Below are 12998 nucleotides of genomic sequence, written 5' to 3'. Positions count from 1 at the left end.
ATTTTTAGCCCGGGAAAAATTGGTACGAAAGTGTGAAAATTAAAAAAAAAAAAAGAAATTAAATTTGTCAAGTGAAGGTCGAACGCTGGCATTACGAATATGAATGCATAACGTAGTAGCTATTGGTTCATGTTTTAATTTATAGCTTTGCAGCAAACAGGTATTCATAGCTCAGGCATTAACGGCAGAGGAAAAAAATAAATTGTAAGCTAAACGTTTTGGTTTTGATTCTCGGTGATGGCGAATGAGTCATTTTTTTTTTTTTTTAAACTTTTTAAATCATTATTATATATTGGGTCCAATATAATATAATAATACGAAATCTGTATTAATCAAAATATCATATTTAAACGTATTTTACGACTGAGCAATGACAGGCTCCCTGCTAGTATATATATCAATCAGTTTTGAGCAGACATTTTTATAAATTTTTCCCCAAAATGCTTTTAAATTTTTTCTTTGGATTCCTATTGTTCATTATTATTATTACTTATAAAATTAAATCAATCTATAAATTATACAGATTATAAAAAAAATATTTTTTAATGATTAAGCACGGAAGAGGGGGGGGGTCATGAAAAAGTGACTAGTATGACGTATGAACAAAAAATTTTTTAACTCATAAATTTAAAGTTTTTTTAATATAAATATTTGTTTTAATGATAATTCTTTTAATCTCTTCATTTTTTTACATTTTTGCTTTTAATATTTTGTATACCAGCCTTTGTTAAAAAGACAGTCTTAGCCTCTTTGGCACCGAATCATAGAGCTTTGTTACATAAGAATTTGGGATATTGTTGAATTCCTCTTTAATATTGGCCCATAATTGATCCAAGTTCCTTGGAGTATATTTTCCTAATTTAAATTTTTTTAAACTCCAAAGATTTTCTATGGGGTTTAAGTCAGGACTGTGCTGGCCAGTCAGCCAACACAGTAATACACTTTTCTTCAAAAAATCTTTTAGAACTTTTAGAGTTGTGCCACTTTGCCCCATCCTGCATAAATACATGCTCATTTTGATGGATAGGAAGGTATGTTTCATCCAATATATCTTGGTATATATAACTGTCCAAGTTACCTTTATACAGTTTGATGCATCTCTCTCCAGCAGCTTTGATACATCAAGTATTAATTGAGGAATTTGCCTCTTTGAAGGTTTTCCTGACATATTTCTACTTCTTATGTAGTTATGGGGTTGTTTTTACATATTTTCGGCCCCTTGGATAGAGGTCTATCTTGCATTCATATGAGTAGACAATATTATCAAGTTCCTGTTTTTTTTTTTCAACATATTCTTACAGAAACTTTTCCTGTTAGCAACATGACTCATTTTTAATAGTGTTTTTTTTTTGCAAGCCACACACCCTCATAAATTATGCCTCCTTAAAGTTCTCTTACATGGAGGAGGAGATATATTTATAGACAAAACTGTATTTGCAAGCTTCTTGGTCTCCCAATATGGGTGGTTCCTTGAATTTAAGCAAAGTCTCCTCTCGTTTTTCTCTGTAAGCCTTTTTTTAATAGCCTTTTGGAAGATTCTTGATTGTTCCATAGGTTATATATTTTTTTGACTGGTTAGCTATGGAATTTTGGCCTTTTTCCTTCTTCATAACAATCAATTCTCTTATTTTCATTCATATTTTTAATAATTCTTATCAAATATGAATTTCGATAAAACGTAGTTAGACGAATCTAATCATGGAAATATTCCACTAAAGAGGGGTGGAAACTTTTTCATGACCCCTCATTTTTTTTTCAACATTTTTTAAAAATATTTATTTTATGCTTATCATAATTACCTTTGATATAACTATCCCAATCCGGAAAAAACATTTTTGTGAAAAATTTATAAAAATGTACTGAGTGATTATATATATATAGCATCATGTAAAAAGAACGGAAAAAAGAGATAAAAAAAAACAAAACAAAGATACTAAATCGCAAAAAATGATTCAGTACAAACTTGTTTACAATGGTATTTTTTTAAAACTAGATATAAGTTGTGATTTTACTATTTGCTTACAAAACCATGTTCAGCTTTTTGCCTTTGTTTACCTTTCACAATATTTTCTGCTTATTTTTCACATTTATTTTGTTATTGCAGAAAAATATTCTTACATATTCTCTGGTAGAAACTAGTGATGGGACGATTCCAATACAATTAACACATTTCCAGATTCCAATTCTTTTAAAAATATCTAAATATTTAGCTTTAGAGCTTTATTTTTTTCCCTTTTAATTTACCCTCTTTTCAGGAATGTAAAAAATACACCTGTGAGAGTAATCTATGGATTTAAGCTTTACTGGTAATTTAAAATAAATATTTGTCATTTGATCATTAGTACCAGAAATGAAAAATTAAGTTAAAAAAAAAAAAAATAATTTTTGGCATCGGAAAAATGCGCACAATTTTTTTTCCAATTGTAATAAAAACAATTTTTTTTCCAATTTTGACTAATCATAATAAAGACAATTTTTTTCCAATTTTGACTAATCATAATAAAAACAATTTTTTTTCCAATTTTGACTAATCATAATAAAAACAATTTTTTTTCCAATTTTGACTAATCGTAATAAAAACAATTTTTTTCCCAATTTTGACTAATCGTAATAAAAACAATTTTTTTTCCAATTTTGACTAATTGTAATAAAAACAATTTTTTTTCTAATTTTGACTAATTGTAATAAAAACAATTTTTTTTCCAATTTTGACTAATTGTAATAAAAACAATTTTTTTTCTAATTTTGACTAATTGTAATAAAAACAATTTTTTTTCCAATTTTGGCTAATTGTAAAAAAAACAATTTTTTTTCCAATTTTGACTAATCGTATTAAAAACAATTGTTTCCTCAGTTTTTATTTATCAATGGATAAAAAAAAGAAAAAAAAAGTAAATGGTTTATCTTTAGCACATTTTAGACTAATTTTTATCACGCAATATCAATTGTCATATAAATACTAAAATCCGCAATGTTTCTTTTTGACTTTGCACCAACTCTTTCTGACCAAGACGGTAATGTTGTTAAATGTGAAATCAATAAAATTAAATTGAAAACTTAGAAAAAGTAATGAAACTGAAAAGATAGAATATCAGTAAATGATGGAAAATAAGAGAACTAGGTTAAATGGATAGAAAAGTAGAATATTTGACTAAAAGTGAAGGTAAATTAGGACTCAATAGATCAAAGAGAAAGAGACATAGGTGCTGACATGGATTGGAATGGAATAAGGTGAAAAGTTACATTTGGTTTGTTTATGAGCTTGTGCAGAGTTACACACACACACTTTATTAGCCCCCAGGAATATACTGTCATGTTCCAGAGATTATGCTTCAGTCTAAGGCAGCTGTGGTATTTATTCTTTTCTCACTGCAGGAAATGTGACACTATGATCGGAAAGGGGGATTGAAAAGTCCGTACTCCAAAGAAAGACTGACACTGCAAAAGATGCCTTGCAGCCCCATTGGTATTCCCTGGCAGAGGCGCCTCAGGCAATTAGAAATAAACTAACTTCTCAAAGAGAGAATGTAAAGTCTAACAGGGTGGTCCTCCTATAACTGCATAGAAACACTGCAATCAACAAGGAATAGGAATGGCCTAAACTGTTGATTTTTTGAGGCCAAGGAAAAAAAAAAAAAATCACCAGAAATATTCCCATCTTATGATTCTTTAAACGGGCCGTACTAACCACGAGCAAAGTGTAATATCTGTTCTGATACTTTCAGTTTTTTCTATACTCGGTCAGTGAAGGAAAACTCCTAGACTGAAGCAAGCTAAAATTTTTGTCCCAATCCAGAATGAACCTTTTTGAAGAGTTGGATTTTCCTCACATTAAAAGTGAAGTTGTGAGGAGGCGATTAAATAAGGACAGATCAACAACTATATTACTGCAGAGTGATGACCAACGCACACATTTTCCATACCAAAATTATCTTGTCACTTGGCATGAGGCTAGGGGAGAGGAGAGCAGCGGTGAATTTGCTCTCAAAGTTACCCACAGCATGTATTTTATGCTAAATCTGCAAAAACATGCGAGTTAGAATAGTTTTTGAACTATTAATACCTGAAGGGTCAAAAAATGCACACACAGAGGACATAATTTATTTTAATGTGAGAAAATCAAAGTGATACTAGAGATTTCCTTGGCCGTGCAAAGCACAAAGAGTTGATTATGATTACCGATACAATAAAACAGATTTTATGATAATTCTGTTTAGAGGTCTGTTGCCTGCCGTTATATAGTAAGCTTTCACATATCTAAGAATCTAGTCAACTATTCTCCAGACTTGGAGGGATGTTGTTCTCGTCCAATTAGACTCACAAATGATGAAAAGCAGATAAAGAACAGCTGTTTAAAAATCTCAAGAAATGTTTAATACATGATTGAAGTATTTATTGCAGAGGAAGAGAGAATTACATAACTTAGAAGACATAAATAAAACCTGCATTAAAAAATTCTTTCTTTGAAGAATTTTTTTTTTTTTTTTTACAAAGGAGTCACTGCTTATCAAGGCCCGGAGGCCACTTGAGGATAAGGATTAATGGGTATACATAAGTAGTGGAAATTTTGTAAATTAGATTACTTAGGAGGACGGTTCATCAAGAACTTGTTTACATTGGACTTGAAGACAATCAAATTGTAGTCAGCTGGAAAGCAGGCAAACGGAAGAGAGTTCACGGGCATGCAGTTCTAAGAAGCTTTATTCATGGAATCTACGTTTACGTTTAGGTTTAGGCACAGATAAAGAGTGTGGGGGGGATTGTTGATAGTGGTTTTGGCTAGATGAGTATTTTTTGTGAAAGTTTGGCAAGGGTGGACCATAGATTGAAGCTCAAACAATTATTGAATTATAAGTTTTGTGAATAAAATATTTGTGAATTCATCAGAGATGGCAATGTAATATTCTCTTAGCGCTTTCACACATCTACAGAAAGCAAAACCGTGAATGAAGAAAACTACAATTCTGATAAAGAAATAATTATTTATTAACTAAAAAATGTACAGGTTTATTCTCTGCAAATGAAAGCCAAAATGAGGAAGCAGCCAACGACCAACCATAGTGAAATGTGCACTTTTTCAATGATTATAAAATAAAAGAAATTTGAAAAGAAATTTCTTCTTGCTAAAATATCCACATTGATTGTACAAAATGCATTTCAGAATCTAGTGATTAATCACGAAAAGATTTTAACAGCAACAATTTGCAAATACGAACAGTCATTCATTTTAAGGTTATTAAAGAAAATAATGACAATCAGTTTTTATTTCTTTTAATTTTCAAAATTCAAAAAAAAAAAAAAAGTTAAAAAATAAAATTAAAAATCAGTATTTATTTTAGATATCTACATTATTATATACATGATCTATTTCACAATAGAGGTTACCTCCAAGCAGATACAGTTATTACTGGGATAAATGGTATCTTATTTTTTTAATGCTTTTTTTTTTTTCCCCCTTAATGCCTCTAAATGGTTTGTTTGTCTTTTTAGCATATCAATCCTTTCAGGTTATTTAAGGTTGAAAATTATTCAGTGAATATAACTAAGAATACTAATTACGCGTTCATTCATGGCAGAGGCAAATAACTGATCACAATTGATCTAAACCTTAAAGGGAAAGTATTTTAATTAAAAATAAAAAAAAATAAAAAAATTGGAGAAGAGGGAAAGCACAACTCGGAAACAATTTTGCTTTATTTTGTATAAACAATTAAGTAATGATTTATTTTTTAAATCAACAATTAAGTAATGATTTATTTTTTAAATCTTCATGGTACGTTAATATAAAAAAATGCTTCTTAAAAATAATTGTAGTGTTTAAAAATAAAATAACCAAAGCAATTACATGCTATTATTTTACCTTCATTTAAATAATTTCTAACTGGTCAGCTGGGATCAAATTTTACCAAATTTCCAAACAGTTTTTCTTTGTTTTTCATGTAAAAGTGTAACCAATGCTGATTGGATTGCACAGCCAAGAAAATGAACACAACTGTCTAAATTTAAAAGTGATTTTATAGAAAACTATTAATACTAGAAGTTTCTTTATGATAATCTAAGTTTATCGTCATGAGATAAAATGAAAATATTTTTTTTTTTTTTTTTTTTACAAAAGATAGTAATTTGTCATCATAATTTTCTCCATTACAGGTGTATTCTGAGTTCCTTGAAATTTACAATTCAGTTTGTGTCGGTTTTGTACCAACATTTTAACGTTACAGGAGGGGGGATTATTATTTTTTTCTTCTTCTAAAGTTGTTTGTAGAGGTAGAAGTCATCTACACTAAAACACAACCCTCTAGAAATCCTGAGAATTTTTCATACATAATTTTTTTTAAAATAAAATCTACAGGATGAGTCAGAAATAACAGAGCGGTCAAAACATTTTCAATTCAAACAAAATTTATTGTCATTAAAATATTTTATTAACTAAAAATGTTTAGATTGCTTCGTTATTTCTGACTCACCCTCTGACTAAAGAGTTCATTTAAAATTAAAATATCGCCCACAAAAAAACAGATGAAGACCTAACTATTTGTTTTAGTTGCCTTATCCTTGAAAGTTTGCACATTAGCATATCAAGATTTGTAGTACAGACTTCCTTGCTTATATCTAAACTCTTATTCAGGATCATCTTAAAAAAATTGTTTAGCATCGATAAATTTTATAGACAATTTGTTAATCCGTTATTATAATAGTTTGAAAAAATTGATATTTTACTTAGAAAAGAATTGTCAACATTGTAAATACTCTACTTTAATTAAAAAAAAAAAAAAAAGGCTCAGTAACCCTCCATCCACAACAGATCCAAATTATCATTACAGAATGCATAAAGATTTTATTTTATTTCAAGTGTTTTAAAGTTCATGTTTATTACAGCATATCTTATTGGGAATAATTATCTCATAGAGAGGATAGAATGTAGTTTTTTTTTAGTTTTTTTTTTTATATTAATATATATATATATATACAGTCATGATTTTAAAGACACAATTTGGTCAAAATTATGGCAAAATTTGTTCATTTTATTTCTTATTTGGTCCAGGAATTACGGCATTCATGATCGATCGGAACAATTGCTGAAGACATTCATGTGCTTCATGAATTTCTTCACAAGCAAGTTCTTGAATTTCTTTTTCAGTGAATTTTACAGACAAGTCTTTTAAAGTGGGTAAAAGTTGCAGATTTTTCTGCACTGCTGCATCGGCATAACATGCCAGCTTTTTAGAAGTGCCTTCAGCAGCCATGTTTGGTTGCAAGTGATCGACATCAAAACCTTCTGTGCTTTCTAATTCAGGAGATTCAGGGCGTTTGCGGACAAATTTTGGAGAGCGAGGACTGCTTTCCAATTCTTGAACAGACTGAGAAAGCTTCTCCACTTCTTCCAACAGAGCACCGGAATTTTCCAGAATTGACTTTACATCATCTTCAACTGCAGAATCATCACCTGAAATAAATAAGAAAATTTTTATTTATATTTGCTGGTTCACATTAAATCTACAAGAATTATTCTTTCACCATGGGGATCATTCATTTGGAAAACAACATCCACATATGTAAAGCTTATTTATATAATTTACGATTGTTAATTTCTAAAATAAAACAAGATTTGGCATGTAGTCAAAAACAAAATGTGTGTGTGTACACACACACACACACATTATTATAGGAATTAAAAACAAAATCCATAATAAAAAACTGAAATGCTTTGTTTATTAATCCTTATCCGGTATTTCTAAAAGCATGGTTTAATATACCCCACTCTCCCATATATTGTGGAGTAAGACATAAGTTAAGAAACTTAGATTTAAAATATAAATCTTTTTTCAAATGGATTTTTGATATTTTATAATGAAGTATCCATGTAGGCTTCTTTTATTAAACACTAGCAGGGGTACCCGACGTTGCCCGGGGTGTTTAGGTGTGTGTGTGTGTGTGCTCGGGCGGGGTGTTAATCAAAACATAAAGAATAAACAAAGTAAATATTTTAAAACTTAAAAAAAATCGAAAAAAAAAACTAACGTAAGGCAAACGAACGATGTTAAATGTAAAAATCGGAAAAACAAAAAAAGAAACCGCGAAACAGAAAAAAAAATACTGGCTTAAATAACCATTTCAATATTAAAATTAAAAAAAAAAGAAAAAAAGAAAAAAGAAAAAAAAAAAAAAAAAGAAAAAAAGAAAAAAGAAAAAAAAAAAAAAAAAAAAAAAAAAAAGAAACACACCACAATTCGAACCCAAAACCTTTATATAATGAGGCTGCGCTTTAAGCAACTGAGCTAAGACGACGTCGACGAAATTGTGTCGCTTTTTCAAATATTTAAAGTAAATCATGTTTCGATGTCGTATGACGCATGCGTAGAACCAAACTTGTCATGAGAGGACGGTTTTTGCTGACCCCCCCCCTCCCCCATCCCTGTAGAAAACTGCTGATTTTAGGGTAAAGGAATGAACATTTTTGGCCAATTTTCGATATTTGTCGGGTGAAGGTTGGAACTTTAAAATGATAGTGATCTGGCAAAAATCCATGGCCCGTGTCGAAAGTTTTTGCGAGATATACAAACACGCTTTTTTTTTTTTTTTTTTTTATTCAATTTTCACCCCAAACAAGGCACAGTGCCACTTTGAAGCAGGGGGCTACTATTAGGGAATTAATTAGCGGGGTCATTATGAGGGGAGAAGAGTAGAAAGATGTTTATTAACATTACACTTGAACTTCTGCATATCATTGCAGTTGGGAAAGCAGAATCCCGGAAGGGAGTTCCAAAGACCCGCAGTTCTGGGGAAGAAACTATTGGAGTAAAAGGCTTTCTTGCACCTAGGGATCTCTACTGTAAAGGGATGAGACTTAGTAGCTTGTCGGGTTTGTCGGGGGTAGTTACGTCAGGGAGGTACAAGTGTTTGCAGTTCGTCAGAGCATTCACCATTAACGTATTTGTAGAACAGGCAGAGGGATGCAACATCTCGTCGATGGGACAGAGGTTGAAGCCTAGATGACAGTTCAGGACCTATCAGGTTGGCGACTCTTTTTTGAACCCTGTCTAGGAGCGAGAGACAAGCAGCAGATGCACCAGTCCAGATGTGACAACAGTACTCCATACATGGGCGAATGGTTGCCTTATAGAGGTATAGGATACTGGCAGGCGTAAGTAGTTTTCTAGCACGGTAGAGGGAGCCAACCTTCCTTGCAGCAGCCTTGGCAATGCTCTCAATGTATCTATTCCAGTTCATATTCTCTGTAAACGTTAGGCCGAGGAGTTTAAAAGAAGTACTTTCAGGCAATGTGTTCTTGGCCATTGCTATTGGTGGTAGAGAAGGTTTCTTGTAGTTATTGAAGGAAACAAGCTTAGTCTTAGCAGCATTGAATGTGACCAATCATTTTTGTCCCCATTCCACTACGGATTGGAGGTCGTCCTCTAGTGTTTCTGCCATTTCCTTGGATATGTGTTCATTTTTTTTCCCCTCATATCTGTTATAGAGAGTGGTGTCATTGGCAAATATACCCATCTCCGAAACAATATTATCAGGGAGGTCGTTTATGAATATCAGGAATAATAGAGGCCCAAGGATAGACCCCTGAAGTACTCCCGCATTTATGTCATATTGTTTGGATGTATGTCCATCGAGGACAACTTTGATTTTTCTATTACTTAAGAAGGATTTAATTACATTATGAATTCTTCCAGTGATTCCATATGATCTAATTTTCCTTAGAAGACCATCGTGCCATACCCTGTCAGAAGCCTTAGATATATCAAGGGCCACCGCTCTACCCTCCCCTGTTTTATCCAATGAACGGTAGATACGTTTAGAAACTACAGTTAAGATATCTGCTGTTGAACGGGCTTGCCTGAATCCATATTGTTTGTCAGTCAGGATTTTAGCAGCTGTTAGGTGCTGGACTAGGGCTTGAATAACTAAGGACTCAAATATTTTGGCGAAAAGCGGGAGGAGGCTAATGGGGCGATAATTTAGTGGGTCAGTTCTTTCACCAGAATTCTTGAAGACTGGTACCACAGAGGCGGTTTCCAGCAGTCGGGAAAACAAGATTCGTTAAGGCATTTATTGTAAAGTTTGGACAGAACTGGAGCAACCTCGGCAGAGCATTTTTTTAATAGCACAGCCGGGATGAGATCTGGTCCACATGCTTTTGAGGTGTCTAGGTTTTTTATAATAGCATGTACCTGAGAAGGGGTGATTTTCAAATCGTCAAGTGTGGCGTCTGTTCGCAGAGGAAAATCAGGGAGTGAGTGGTGTACCGAGTTCAGTGTGGAGTTTGAGGCAAACCGACTGGCAAGCAGATTAGCCTTGTCAGTTGCCGTGCAAGCAACCTCATGATTGTTTGTTAGTGGGGGAATAATTGACTGTTTTTCGCTTTTATATATAGAGATTAAAGAAAATCTAAACTAGAACTACAATTTCACAATGTTATTAATCATTTTCTGATGTAACAAACCTGATATTGATAGATAATATTTTTATTGCCACTGAAGCATATGCAGGCATTAGAAATTCCAGCAAAATCTTGAAACCAACTGCATTCTTACAGGAATTAAACATTAAAATTCCATTTATAGATGTACTTATTGACTAGCAATCCTACACAACATATATCCTCAATACATAAAAACCACTAAGAACAACAAACTTTTCAAATTACCACAGCAAATGTCCACACAAATACAAAATAACACTTATCTGATCCCATGCACATATTTCCACATCCAAGAAAATATTCTACAAAAACCTAAAACAAACTTTGATAAACAATAATTTTCCTATTAAAAGTCGCTGAACACATAAAACTTTATAATAAACTATGCATAAGAATATGAACCTCAACACTAACAAAAATAATAACTTCCAGCTATATTACAAAACCAATTCCATTGCCAACTATAAACTAAATGATAGAATAATGAACCTAATAAAACAATACATGAAACTCGAACAAAATAAAAAGATTAATGCATTACATGAAATTTCAAATTTCCAACTTAATTAAATTAAAAACAATACCATTAATCCGACACTGAGCGAAACCAGTGTAATATACAAATTCTCCTATCCATTCGAAGAATATCTTCTCAACTAATCCAAAAATTCATGACAACCCTCTCCAGACATCTCACATGTTGGAAAACAGCGCCATTCACAAATTATTTCTCATAATAAAAAACTAAAGCTGAAATAAGTATATTAATCACTAATACAACAATTAAGTACGGAAATAATTGCAAAAAATATTAAAATTACTAAAAACAATCCAACTATACAAAAATAAAAAAATAAAAATACAGTTTAACATTAACAAAATAACATTTAATAAAAGTCACAACATATTAAACATATTTAAAAAATAAATCTATTATTATAATAAAAGTCTGAATTTGTCACAGCCTAAAATTTAAAAATCATGACATTTCAAGTAAACTTTTCATGTTGAAACCAAACAAAAAAATATTTTGTGTGAAATCTTTTTTGTATGCTTTTAACTTCAAAGATAGGCAAGGAAAACACTTAGTTTAGTAGTACTCTGGAGGCATCTTTAATTTATATTGTGCTTTTAAGTAGCACTTTGCACGCCTACTGTTTTTTTTTTCACTGATCACTTAAATGATTTCTCTTCTGGAGAGGGGGGGGGGTTTATTTTAGTAGCGCTTTAGATGTCTACTTCCTTACAGAAGTGCTTAATCTCCTTGATAAGACTATAATGCAAAATGGTTAATATCCTGAATAGAGCAGGTAGTAACCCAAAAGTGAGGATTTTGTTTTTTGTTTTTTTTTCACAAAACAAGGAATTTCTCTTCTACCCTCACATACATGTTTAAATTGCCATCTTTCAAAAACATCTTTGTATGCACATTATCACCTTTCAAATACAGTAGCAATACCAGATCATTTTTTTTTCTTTATAAAGCATTATTGAAAAGAGCATAAAAACAAACAAATATGGTCTTTATTTTTTTTCAAAATTGATCCATTAGAACTGGAGTTATGACCGTTCAAATTATCAGAAGATGCATGGTTCACTGGACATTTTGCCTTAAATCACTCCTATTCAAAAATATAAACTTTGTGACTAAAAATGATAAGAAAATTTGCAGAATTTACACAACTACTCATCTTTAAAAAAATTGTATGTTTAAATCTTTGAAGATGAAATTTTAAACACATTATCACAACACCTTGAAGATTAAGATGGCTGTATTTACAACCATCTCACTTAGTAACTTGCGAGCTAACACATTAATTTGCATATTTAAATTTAATTTCAACAACTCTAAGTAGAAACATAAAAAACAGCCAAAAAAAAGGTGGGTGAGGCTTTATGACATGAAGTATTATTCTCATGGACATTACTATTTGTCATCATCACACCATGAAAAATCCAAGATGGCGACCATGACAGGATTCATAGAAAGTATTAACATATCAAATTAAAGGAAATTTTGTATAGATTGCAATTATGTTTTCAAGCACATTTAATTATGTCCCATCATTAAAAATTGCAGTATTGTATTTTCACTTTTATATATGACTTTCAAACGAACATCATGACTGAAGAATATAAGCAGTGAACCATTATCAACCACTTTGGAGGTCTGTAGCAAGCATAATCTCAAAGTACTGGGATTTGTAGGAATCAGGTTTTGCAGTTCATTGTACAATGAATTCTTGTTTTCCTAGTTCCTCAATTTTAGCAAGATTTCTGAAATCAGTCACTCTCAATGTATCCAGTTGTTGCAGAATATTGTGAAATTCTCAACATACTGAAAACTTTTGAAACAATGATTTGTGGCAAATTTTTCCATTAATTGAAAAATATATCCATTTGATAACTTTCTGATTTCCCTATTCATGGACAAATCAGTTTACTGTGCAAAAAGTTGAACCAGCTAATATTAATATTCAAAATTTGAGATCAGAGTGTAGGATTTCACCGGCAACAAAATAACATTTAATTTTTATTCTAAGTTCTATTGTTTGAAAACATT

The 12998-nt window shown here is 31.4% G+C and overlaps 1 protein-coding gene across 2 annotated transcripts in view; it reads right to left on the bottom strand.

Annotated features, from left to right (window-relative positions):
* Positions 1–6889: 6889 nt before the first annotated feature.
* The window catches only part of LOC145291994 (uncharacterized), a 115381-nt gene continuing 109272 nt past the window's right edge, over positions 6890–12998 (bottom strand). For both annotated transcript variants that reach the window (XM_080137970.1, XM_080137971.1), the window contains one exon: positions 6890–7447. In XM_080137970.1, coding sequence (XP_079994096.1) covers positions 7026–7447 — 422 coding nt within the window. In that variant the 3' untranslated portion in view covers positions 6890–7025. The remainder of the gene's footprint in view (positions 7448–12998) is intronic.

This window comes from Euprymna scolopes, chromosome 13 (genome assembly GCF_053919585.1).
Source record: "Euprymna scolopes isolate OS-2025 chromosome 13, ASM5391958v1, whole genome shotgun sequence".
Lineage (NCBI taxonomy): Eukaryota > Metazoa > Mollusca > Cephalopoda > Sepiida > Sepiolidae > Euprymna > Euprymna scolopes.
Note: the sequence above shows the minus strand (reverse complement) of the source record. Positions and strands in the feature narration are given on the sequence as shown.